At 42.5% G+C, this 12,755-nt stretch overlaps 1 protein-coding gene across 6 annotated transcripts in view; it reads right to left on the reverse strand.

Annotated features, from left to right (window-relative positions):
* Positions 1-156: 156 nt before the first annotated feature.
* Positions 157-12,755, reverse strand: part of Zscan26 (zinc finger and SCAN domain containing 26) — a 25,050-nt gene continuing 12,451 nt past the window's right edge. Inside the window, exons 1-6 of one of the 6 annotated variants that reach the window (XM_019209329.2) lie at positions 11,959-12,014; positions 10,813-10,862; positions 10,189-10,269; positions 9,044-9,367; positions 8,648-8,765; positions 157-3,085 (exon numbers count right to left, since the gene is read on the reverse strand). In XM_019209329.2, coding sequence (XP_019064874.1) covers positions 2,235-3,085; positions 8,648-8,765; positions 9,044-9,367; positions 10,189-10,269; positions 10,813-10,815 — 1,377 coding nt within the window. In that variant the 5' untranslated portion in view covers positions 10,816-10,862; positions 11,959-12,014 and the 3' untranslated portion in view covers positions 157-2,234. The other 5 variants (XM_019209331.2, XM_019209330.2, XM_010636280.3 and 2 more) reach the window with 5 other exon arrangements.

Raw genomic sequence — 12,755 nt, forward strand, 5'->3', positions numbered from 1 at the left:
GTTAGCCAAAAGGTATACGTCTATGTATCTTAAACCACCAAATAATATGGTTTTCTACGTTATCTTTTTTTTGTTTTGAGATTTTCACATAACTTTTTTTTAAAAGCTAGAGTACTGAATTGCAGTGTGCAGTGGTGTATCACAATACTTAACTACGCCTTCTGAAATACTTGTTGTACTCCAGGCCATACTGGGAATAGAACCAGAGCCTTCACACATCCCAGCCCTCCCATCTCTTTGACCGGCTTAGCTTAAGTTGCTCAGCCAACCAGAATGCTCAGGTTACAGTGTGTCACTGTGCACGGCTGTATTTTTTTTTTTAATTAATACCATAGGGAACACCATTCAACATCTCCATTCTCTTATTTTTGTTTGATAAATAGATCTTGGAATTGTCTAAAGACATGTATTTAAAGTTTGATAGCTTCTATTTACAGTACTTTTAAGGGCATTACTGCTTAAGAGAAGACTGTCAGCAAAGGAGGATACTCACAAAATAAGAACTGTAAATGATCAATTAACATGTAAAAAGATGTTCAATTCAGCAGCAAAAATAGGAAACACCTTTAAAAAATAGGCCCAGATGGTTTGTTTAGGGTACATGGGCATGCTACTGTTGAGCTACATCCCCAGTTTTTATTTTTTGAGACAGGGTCACACTAAATTGCCAGGCCAGGCTTGAACTTGTGATCCTCCTGCCTCAGCCTCCCAAGTAGATGAGATTATTAGTGTGACACTGTGCTGGCAAAAATTGGCCCAGTTTAATTATCCCTTCAAATATGGAAGGACATCTAGCCTTCTTGTAAGTTTCAGCAATTATGACTATGCTTTAAAAGTCTTTCCTGCCTTCTTTCCCAAAGTTTTGGCCAGAGATATATATGTTGGAAAGGCAGCTCAGAGTGCTGACAACTGGAAGAAGCCTTTTTTTGTCCTGCTGTTTTTCCATTTTACATGTGATGTCTGAAGCTTCAACAGCCATCATGGATCATGTGAGGGTCTTCCTGGCATGGACCAGGATGGTACCATGGAACCACCTTAACAGTCCTGGCCTGGTCATCTTGAACCCTTTTGTGGGGGTGGGTAACCAGGGATCAAATTCAGGTCCTTGCACTTTTGTGGCAGGCAGTGGAACCAATAAGCTACATCCCTAGCCCTCCAACCTTTTCTATTAGAGACAAAAAAGCTTTACAAAGTCTATCCTGTTTTTTTACTTTTAAGTTACACACAGCTGAACTTCTGATCACTATGAGGGTTCAGGCTTCTTCCCACATTGGCAGGTTGCAGCTACTACCGACCAGTAAGCAATGTTTACCCTCCATATGTGCTTGGGATCAAACTCAGGACCTTGTACCTGCATACAGCACCACTGAGCTAAATCCCTGGCCCAAACTATAATATTCTTAATGGTTAACATGCTGTTACTGATACAGAGATAGACCTCCTCTAAAAAGTGACTTTATTGCTTTCAATAAATTCCAAAACAAGCAACATTTAAAAACTGCATCTCCAATGTTAAAAGGAGTAAGTCTGATTTCTGTCACTGGATTTTTTGAAGAGCATCTATCCAGCAGTCCCTGTACCAGCACTGAAGTTATCAAGGAAAACAGTTGCTACTACGATTATTTCAGCACAGTTCACTCAAATAACTCATTCCATAGTCTAAGTAAAACTGATTTGTGACTTGAACCAATGAAATGTGGTGGGGATGGGGATGGAGAATGTAAAATGACATGAGGACAAGTACTACAGTTAACCAGAAAGGTTCATCTTTGCTTTCTAAAATGCTTCCATTGGTTATGCATGAGGAGTGTGGAGGTAAGGCCAGCAAAATGGAGGAGGTGAAGCCAGTGGAGAAAATGAGTCCGTTGCTATGGTATCTAAAACATCAACCTGCCCTTGTTTTCTATCAGTCTCTAAACCCAGGGACACCTGACTGGCTGCTATTCTCAAAGGCCTCATTGAGTCACAGGCTATGTGGAGATATACAACCATGCAATTGTCATATTAGAGCCTCTTCGAAATCTTGTAGTGAAGACTGCTGTTTTGCTTTGCTCACACAGTGCTGTCTATTGCAGTTCTAGGCCAGCTTCAAGGAACACAGAGGAGAGGAAAGGGAAGCAAATGGCTTCCAACTTGGCCCTGGAACATTCTCCCATACTAGATGGCCAGAGGCTTCTTCTCATGTTTTTTTGCTTCTCTGTTCCTTCTGATGTTCTACACGGAGAAAACACTCATCAAGCCAGTCTCCCTCTGTGGTGATGTCTCTGATGCTGAAAGAGACCTGACTTCTGCCGGAAGGCATCTCCACACTCAGTACACTTGTAGGGCTTTTCTTCGTTATGGATTCTTATGTGCTGATCAAGGTGTGAGTTTAGTCGGAAGGCTTTCTGGCATACTTTACACTTGAACGGTTTTTCTCCAGTGTGAATCCTGTGATGCCGAATGAGGTCTGAGGTCAAGCTGAAGGCTTTGCCACATTCATTACACCGGTGGCTTTTGGAATGACTGTGGATTCTCTGATGGTGGGTGAGGAGCAGGGCTTGACTAAAGGTTTTCCCACACTCCTTGCATTCGCAGGGTTCCTCTTGACTGTGAATTCTGTGGTGTCGATTAAGGTGAGAGCTGCGCCTAAAGTTCTTTCCACAATGGATGCATAGAAAAGGTTTCTCTCCAGTATGGATTCTGAGATGCTCCAAAAGGCCTGCATTCTGGCTGAAGACTTTCCCACACTCTTTGCACTGATATGGCTTCTCACCAAGGTGGATTTTCTGGTGTCTGACAAGGTGTGAACTCCTCTGAAAGACTTTCCCACACTCGTGGCACTGGTGGCCTTTCTCTTTCGAGTGGGGTTTCTGATGTCCAGTAAGAGCAGAACTTTGACACACTTCCGAGTCACAGAGCTTTCCTCCTATGTGAGTGCTTCTGAATTCAGTCAAGTCTGAGTTCTGGGGCGTGCCCTGCTGCCTTTCCAAGTTAGAGTCTTCATAATGAGCCTCTCTGGGTTCAGCTTTCTTTCTGGGTGACTCCTCTGTTCCACAGGGATCTGTCATTACAAGCCTGCCATTCTCAATCTGTATCTCCTCATCTGCAACATTAAATGTGTATCACTAATTACTTCAGGTTTTGGTGCTTGGGAAAGGAATCTGCTAGGAGGAAACAATGTAAATAAAGTCAGGTATGCAAAGTAAAATGACTGTAGTTTCTTGTTTTATAACACATGTATAGAATTATACATAAGACATTGTTAACAGTGACTGCTTTGGGCGAAGATTAAGGAATTGTGCTTGGTGGTAACTTTTCTTTCTTTTCTCTCTCTCTCTCTCTCTCTCTCTCTCTCCCCCTCCCTCTCTCTCTGTCTCTCCCTCCCTCTCCCCCTCTCTCCCTCCTTCCTTCCTTCATTTCTTTTCTTTCGAGACAGGGTCTCACTATGTAAATATGAGGCTGGCCTGGAATTCACTATGTAGCCCAGGCTGTCCTTGAACTCATAGCAATCCTCCTGCCTCAGCCTCCCAAATGCTGGATTATAGGCATGCACCACCATGCCTGGCTCTGATTTATTTTCAGTGGTTTAAATTTTACCATATGATACTTAACACCCATAGAACAGCTCTAGGCAAGCAAACCAACTGTATTAAATGGCACGACTGTAATTTTTGAAAATGATTTATCACATAGAAAATAAAAAGCTAGGGCCATTGAGGACCCTTGGGCTATTATGAAGGTACTTTAACTAAGAATGAAAAAATATAGACATAGTACCAATTTTATCAACTACTGGTATCTATGTAACCCTAGAAAAGTAGTAAGTCCTACTTACTACTCATCAATATAACTAAAATATGGGACGAAAAGACCTTAAGGGTAATATGTTCACAAAAATGCCTTGGCGTTTTTCCTGATCCTTCCTGTGTGGATTAAGAGATCTTTTCCCTTCCAATGCTGTAATAATTTGTTCCTATGTCTGTCTCCCCCACCACAGCCCTCAAAACCTCAGGAGACTGTGAGCATAAGCAGAGCAGACTTTATTTTCTCTAGCATAGTTCCTGATGCATAAACAAATATAGATATTAAACAACTGTTTGATAAATAAATGGCTTACATTTGAAGGGTGAAATTACTTGACAAAGAAGAAAAACGTGCTCAGACACATGTGCAGAAGGGTGAGAAGAATGGATTTCTGGGTTAAGTCTTTTAATGCCCAAAAAGCATAACAGGGATGCACTGTAAGAATGAGAAGCAACAGGGGAAGTGGGTAGAAAAATCAGATGAGGAGACTCTAAGCAGCACTAATAAATTAATAATAAGTATGCACAAGACAGAGGTAGCAGATAATTAAGAGTAGATGAGAGCCACAAGTGAAAGTGAAGACGTTACAAGCAAAAGAACCTTTTCCAGTAATGACATATAACCAAAAGGAAGGAGAAACATTAAACCCAAAAATAACCTGAACTTTGAATATAAAGGTACATTTTCACCAGATCCACAGGGTAAGGAACATTGTCAAGAACTACGGTTATTAAACTCACTCTGCAAAGTTGTTTAGAAAAGGCAGGCCTCTTTTTGCCAGCTACTTGACTCAGAAGGCTCCCCACATAAGCAGACCTTTGAAATAGACTCTTGTGTGCAAGGAAATAGACAGCAGGTAAATGATAGTGTTATGGCTTGGATCTTAAAAGACCCCAAACACTCAAGCACTGAAAGCTTGGTTGCAGCTGAAGGTGTTAGTAGGAGGTGGTAGAAACTTCAGGAAGCAAGGCCTGGTTGGAAAAAGTCACTGAGGGTGTGTGTCAAGAGGTACATTTTATCCTCATGCCTGTGTCACCTCCTCCATGAGGTGAGCAGTCTTCCTCTGCCACACCCTCCACCATGATGTTCTATTTAACACAGGCCCAGAACCGAAGGAACCAGATAGTCATAGACTGAAAATTCTAAAACCATGAGCTAAAAATAAAGGAGAAGGCTTTCCTCCTTTCAGGTGTTTACCTCAGGTATTTTGTCACAACAACAGAAGCTGACTTAACATATAAAATCGGTACCAAGAAGAAGAGTTGCTGATGCTGTGACTGTATCTGATGCTGTGGTTCAAAAGCTTTTGGAACTGTTTTGCAAGAAGAGTTTGCAAAGATGTAATGGGGTAAGTGAGGTAAATGGGTAATTCTGGTGTGAGCTCAAAAGACCAGAATGCTGAAGGAATGCAGATGGAAACATCTACTTGTGAAGTTTCAGAAGAATAAGGACTTTATCAGGCGCACTAGCGGTCACGTATGTTACATTCTGACAGAAAACTCGTCTACAATTTGTTTATGCTCTGAGAATTTGTGGGAGGCTGAATTTAAAGGTGACGAATTAATCTATCTAGTTAAGAAAATTTCAAGACAATACAGCATTCAGCCTGTAGGATGGGTATTGCTGTGTGCTTTTAGCCAGATTTATATTAAGAATCAGGAATAAAAAAAATGAAGCAAAAAAATCTGAAAAACTTGTAGTTTGGGTACAAAGGAAGTACAAGCAAAATTAAGACAAAGGAGGGATGGTTGCTATTGAGATTAATGCCATTAAAAAAAAAGGCCAAGTTTTGCCTGCCTTGCAAGTGCAAGGTCCTAAATTCAATCCCCGGTACCGAAAAAAGAGGTCAATTATTGTGCAGCAGGACAATAGGAAAGATGCTTTGGCCAGGTCCTACTCATAACGGATACAAGGTATAAAAATGTAAACTCCCTTGAAAGACTTTGCTTTGAGCAGAGAGCAGCAGGAATGCCTGTTCGAAGATACCTAAGGAAGTGTTTCCCCAAGATTCATTCCACCATGCTCAGCCATTCGGACACTCAGAAGACACTGGAGCCATGCTCTAAGGGGGCTCAGCTACTGCTAAAGCTGGCTGCAAACCTTAGTGTCATCCATATGATGCTGGTTTTATAGGCATGCATTATTCAAGAGTTATGAGGTCACAAATGCTTCCAGTTAGATTGTAAAGAAAAGCTTGGGAGATCAGGCAATGTGTGGCAGGGGCAGGGTTCCTCGCAGAGCTCCTGCAACGGTGATACTCAAGGCTGTGAGAGTGAAGCAAAGCTGTACAGGAGATCCCAGGAAGGTGGAGGTTCCTGACATGTGGAAGGTCTACTGAGGAAAGCTGTAGAGCCAACCCAAGAGAAAAGTCATGTATGCTACAACAGGTATGGCATAAGGGCAGAGTTGCAGACAAAGATGCTAGACATTGAGCTACAGGATTTTGTGTTTGCCCTAATGCGTTTTGGTCTTACTTTGGCCCCATTCTTTTTTTCTATGCCCCCATTCCTCCCTTTTGGAATGGAAAATTTTACCCTGTGCCATTGTATATTGTAAGAATGTAAATTTGCACAAGGGTTCACAGCTAAGAGTTTGATTTGAGTCACAAAGTAGACTTGGAATTTTCACTTTTGAGAGCAGAATAGATGGCTTTGCAAATAAAATCAGCCATTCATCAGTAGACATTCAGCAGACTCAGCAAACAAACAAAGCCTTGCCTTTTCAGCTTGTTAAGAAAAAGAGAAGTATGCCAAATCTATGGTATATAAGTGATCATTATGCTGGGGATGTAGCTCAGTGGCACCATGCCTGCCTGGCAAGTGCAAGGTCCTCAGTTTAATCCCTGGTACCGAAAAAAAAAAAAAAAAGGCCAGCTATGGGGGTGCACACCTTTAATCCCAGCACTCAGGAGGCTGATGCAGGAGGATCGCCACGAGTTGAGGGCCAGACTGAACTACAAAGGGAGACCGTGCCTCAAAAAACAAAACAAAACAAAAAGGTCATTACAAGAAATCCTAGCGCTCTAGGAGCACAGGCCAAGAAACTAACCCAAACTTGGGGGAAGGATAAAGGAAGTAACATGTAACATAGGTCTTGAGTGCTAAGTAGGAATTGGCCAAGAATCAGGGAAATCTGTTACAAGTAAGAGAAAAAAGGCAGGAATAATGGCAAAATAACAAAAAGCAAATGAAATAGAGCTCAGTATTAAAGGGCTATGCAGTGTGAGAAGGAGAGATGTAGGATAACTGTCTCAAAGTGGCGTTTTTTGTTTTTTGGGTTTTTTTTGGTACCAGGGATCGAACAAGGGTACTTATGCTTGTGAAGCAGGCAGCGGAACCTGAGCTAAATCTCTGGCCCTAATTGTCCCAATTTGGGACAGAGATTTCCTTGGATGTGCTAAAGGGCTCAAAAAGATTGGGACCAACTGCCTATGACAGTGAACATGAGGCTGAGGGGTTAAGAATGTGTCAGAGCACACTAGGTGAAGCTTTTCCTACTGGGAACTGGGAATCACTACACATGGTGCTTTTTTTTTCTTATTTTTATTTTCTATCTTTTATTATGGAAAGTTTCAAACATCAAAAAAAGCCAATCTGGCCAGGTATGGTGGCACACATCTGTAATCCCAGCACTTGGGAGGCTGAGGCAAGAGGATTGCTGTGAGTTCAAGACCAGCCTGGGCTACATAGTGAATTCCACGTCAGTCTCAACTACATAGTGAGACCCTGTCTCAAAAAACCAAAAAAAAAAAAGCCAATCTGGGTATGGTGATAAATGCCTATAATCCTAGCACTTGGGAAGTTGAGGTAGACATATCAGAAGTTCAAGGCCAGCATGGACTACATAGAGTTCAAGGTTGATCTGGACCATATAGTGAGACCCTCTCTCAAAAAAGCAAAAAACAAAAAAGTAAAAAGGATAACAATAAGCTCAGTTAAACATTAAGCAGGGGATAAATAATTTTTTTTCTTCTTTGTTTTTTCAGACAAGGTCTCACTATGCAGTTCAGGCTGGCCTTGAACTCACTATGTAGCCCAGGCTGTCCTCAAATTCACAGCAATCCTCCTGCCTCAGCCTCCAGAGTGCTGGGATTACAGGTGTGTGTCACCACACCTGCAATGAACTTGCTTTTAAATGATGGAGAAACAGCAGGAAGTAACTAAACGTCAGTGGAAGTACCAAAATGATATTAAAGCAAAGAAAGAGGGTGAGCGCGACAAGCACGTGTTATAATGACTATAAAGGAAAAAAAAAACAAAATGTAAGGAATACAAAGTGAAGAGGTTTCAGTGACAAAATGCAGAAATAAAATCGTCAAGTCTAAAATTTAAAACCATGCCATTTACAATAATTTGAAGGAGATTAAAAAATGAGTAATGAAATATGTGGCTGAGATTTTTTGCCTTTGTTGAGAAAGCAGCCCTATGTTTTTTCCTTTTTCTTAGTGCATATTGATTACACAGAATATTGGTTTCATTGTGGTATTTTTATACATGAATATTATATACTTTGATTATATCCATCCCCTTTAGCACTACTTTTCTTTTTTTAATCCATTCCTCAGTAAAGGGAAGGCAAGTAAAGTGAAGGGCCAGATTCGGTTTTCTTTAGTGTTTGTAGAACTAAAAGGTTTGGGGTAATGGATATCTTTTATATTTTGCTTGTGGTGCTGAGGGACATATTCATTTCACATTTGTGGAAACTCACTGACTAATACAAAGAGTACATTTTTACTCATGTAAGTTATACTTCAATAAATCCCTAAACAAAACACAGAACACCATGTGTGCTTGTGTAGGGCCTCAGAGGACCACACACACCCTATCCCACCTCAAATTAAGAGAGGCAGCACTGGTCTTACCCTGCTTCTTCTCAGGCTTCTGACCTTCATACCCAGGTAGGACCTGCTGCGCCTGCACTGCACTCAGAGGGCCTGGGGCTTCCACAAGCAGTGACTGCTTCTTTTCCTGGTCTGGGCCCTAGAGACAATGAGGTAAATGAAAAGACACACATGTGGGTTCAGGAAATTGTCCTTCAGATAAACACTCAGGACTGGAAAGGAGACAAAGAGAAACCCAAAAGGGGGAAAAAAGGGATAGAGAACGTGGAGCACCTTCAGCTTCTCCCAGAAGAGGAGAGGTGATGTTGAGGTTAAGATCCAGACTAGAAAGAAACAGAATCAAAGATTAGCAATTCTCTACCTACTTCTGCACTCATGTCCACATGTCTGGTCAGAAGTTTCAAAATCGTATCTGACCTTTACCTCTTGCTGTCCTTTTTCTCCAAGTTCCAGCTGCAAGTCTTCCAGTAAAACCACCAAGTCCTCCCCGCTCTCAGGATGCTTCTCCTGCACCTGGGCCTGCAGCTCTTCCGGCAGGATGGCCAGGAACTGCTCCAGCACCAGCAGCTCCAGGATCTGCTCCTTGCTGTGGGTCTCTGGCTGCAGCCACTGGTGGCAGAGCTCACGGAGCCGTTGCAGTGCCTCCCGGGGCCCTGCAGTTTCTTCATAGCGCAACTGCCTGAATTGTTTGCACAATGGCGCCTGTCCAAGGTCTTTGCTGTTTCCTTGCAGCCGGAGTCCCTGTTCCCAAGTAGAGTAGTTGTAACACAGACTTAATGGTTGCTTTTGCTAAAAGCACCGAGTCTTAACTTTGGCCTGACTCTGTCTCCCTTGCTACCTCAAACTGTGAGTCTGATTTCTGCTTAACTCTACACATAGACATTGAATCATTCAAGGAGTGTCTTTCTAAAATCTGGTAATGCCGGGTCAATCCGCCATAAATTTAACCAGCCTCCCTGGGCTCCCTTCAAGGCTAAAAACACCAAGATAAGGTTCGAGGAACAGAGAGTCCTGAAGGCAGATCACCCCATAATAGGAGCTGAGCCTGCCCCCAGCCAGGAGTGACCCCCACCATGATAAGAATCAAGACTGTCCCTCAATCCAAGGCGGAGCAGTCATCTTGCGACAGGGACTCACAACCCCTCAAGCAATAATGATCTGCCTGCTGCCAGCAACATATTGCTGCAGAACAGGAACCAAGATAATGATCAACCACACAGTCTGATCCACTGCTTGGGTGTGTATACTTCTTGCCCCCAACATTTGTCCCTGCCCCATATAATGCTGAAGCTCTTATCAGAGCCTCAAAGACAGGGCTTAGACTTAAGACCCTGGCTGATCTCCGTGTTTCGTCCAAACATGGTCACTCTGAACAATAAATTCCTGACATGCTTCACCTCCACTGTCTCTGTGTGACTGCTTTGTCGACGTGGTGGGAAGCCAAATCGGACCTGTTGGGACCCCAGAGTCAGTCCACTGGCCAATCTCCAGTAACACGCTGATCTTTCTTCATGACCAAAGGCTCCCTCTCAGATTCAGGGAGCCAGGGAATAGACACTCACCAGCATGGTAGCCATCCCCAGTTCCAGGCTGCTCTTTCTGCTCTGGAGAATTTTCTTTTGGCTGTAACCTGAAGGGTAGTCCTAAAAATACAATAATAATCATATAATAAGAATAGCAATAATTCCTTCTTAGGTTTACTAGTTTACTACTATTCAGTTGCTTATCTCCAGTATAGCCTTTCTTTCCTAAGCATATAAACAAAATGAGAAAACTGTTACAGAAGCCTGTCAGCTAACAGCAGGAATAACAGTTTTTAAAAATGAACATTTTATAACCCTCAAAATAAATGATTCAAGTAAGAACCATAAGTGATTGCTAAAACCACTGGATAAAGAAAGTGAAAGAATAGGAACTTTGGGTTAGGGATTTAGCTCAATGGCACAGCACCTGCCTGGCAAGCATGAGGTCCTGAGTTCAATTTCCGGTACCAAAAAAACAAAACAAAACAAAACAAAAAAAGAATAGGACCTTCTCCATCTCCAGAGTCACCATACCAACTGTGTACTACTGTGTGCACAGGGAGAAACGGAGCTCTCTGGGAGTCACATACTTAATCAAATATCAAAAACAACAACACCAGTAGATCTTGTCAACTACATATCATTTTTACTAAAAATGTTTACCATGAATCCAGTAAAGAGAAATTTTGAGATAAATCCAGAATGTAATTCATCTACAAAAGACAACAAAACACCACACGTTAATTTTTTTAAAGCCCACAATTTTTTTTTCAAAAATTTTTTGACGCATTCAGAAATCTGAATATGGATAATATACCAGAATCGGGTAGGCAAACTATTGCACAAAGGACCAAACGGCCCAAATCTTCGTTTCGTATTCATTTACTGTAACACAGCTACACTAACTTGCACAAGCAGTACTACATCGGCTTCTGCTCCACAGCGGCAGAACCGAGTGGTGGTACTGGGATCACACCGCACACAAGGCTGAGAATGTTTCCTGTCTGGCCCTTCACAGGAAACGGCTAACGACCCCAACACAGAATTTCCTCAGATGAAAAAATAGCTTGTGGTTAAGAAAAAAATATCCTTATACTCAGAAGTTGCACGCTGAAACTTACTTCCAAATGTTTCAGGAGGAATGAACAGTTTGCATTCGTTCACTTAGTCTCCACACAACCCTATATAGAATTATCTTCTTTAACCTCACTGTACAGAAGGAATCGAACATGGACAGTTTTAAGAATTTACACAAGGTCCCAAAGGCCTCAGATCTCTCGTCCTATCCCTCTTGCATCCGCAAGCCTTCTTGTGTTTATCTTTGTTTTTTTTTTTTATTTTTGAACTCGGTAACTGATCCAGTAGAAAAGAATAATCTGACCAGACGAACCACACCTACAACACGACAGACCCTACTGTCTTTACTTCCCAATTTGTTCTCGTGAGGATTTCCCAGCTACAGATGCTTTGTTGTAAACCTAAGTCAGATCACGTTTTTCCACTGCTTAAAGCCCTCCAGAAACTCTCACCAAGGAAAGACCCAAATTCTTACACAACATAATGCCTTTTCCTACCCCTCGCGCCTAATCTCTCCAGATCCTCCCTGCCAGCGCCACTGGCCTGGCTGCGACCACCTCTGGCCCCAGGCCTCGGATCTCGCCTCCCGGCCCCGCAAAACCACCCAGGGCCTAGCCCCCGCAGCTCCTCTATGGAAGGGCTACTCTGTACCTCTAGAACAGGCCACACCCAAGTCCCGCCGGCTGTCCTTGCGGTTCCAACTCAAACCTAAAGCCTCCCCAGGAAACCCACCTGGGCACGGAGCGCCAAACGCGCCACTACACGACACACCTGGCTTGCTTGCCACTCCACTCTAGGACCTTGGAAGACCGCGACTCGATGGTGCCTGTTTCGGCTCCCTGAGGGGCGTGGTAGCCCCGCCCAGCTGGGCAACAATCTGGCCTCCTGAGCTTGCATGAGAGATTTTGTTGTTACAGTTTTCATTTTAAACCAACATTTATTTTATCCACGTAAAGTATGTTACCCGGGTAGTTACTATCAGGCCTGACCTACAAAAAAGGGATTTCTCGCTTGAAGGCGTAACTCCCTATATTTAAATTAAATTAAATTCCACCTATATTTCTGCACAGCTTATGTTTCTTTTGGTTTTGTTTTTATTTTTTGAGATAGGGTATCGCTATGTAGTTTAGACTGGCCATGCACTGTGTAGCCTAGGCTGGCCTCGAACTCTCAGCGATCTTCCTGCCTCATCCTTGGGCGTATGCCAATATGCCCAGCTTCTCTTCCTACTCTTACCAAACATCTTTTTTTCTTACAAAACTTTTGATCTCTGGTAATCTGATAAATTCCAGTGATCTGCATGTTTCCATCAGGTCCATTCACAGGATATTCAAAATAAGAACTTCCTTTTCCACATCCTCTGCAGAAGAGCTGTTGCATTGTTAAGTCATGCCATCAAGCGTAAGCTTCATATATCTTACGTTTTTGTAACAATGCTTACTGAATGTCTCATCATTTCTATCCTCACAGCGAGGTCTTACTCATCACTATGAATTTTGAAACAAAATTATATGACCAGTATTTTAAAC

Source organism: Fukomys damarensis, unplaced genomic scaffold (genome assembly GCF_012274545.1).
Source record: "Fukomys damarensis isolate Sample0158 unplaced genomic scaffold, DMR_v1.0_HiC HiC_scaffold_10, whole genome shotgun sequence".
In the NCBI taxonomy this organism is placed as follows: Eukaryota; Metazoa; Chordata; class Mammalia; order Rodentia; family Bathyergidae; genus Fukomys; species Fukomys damarensis.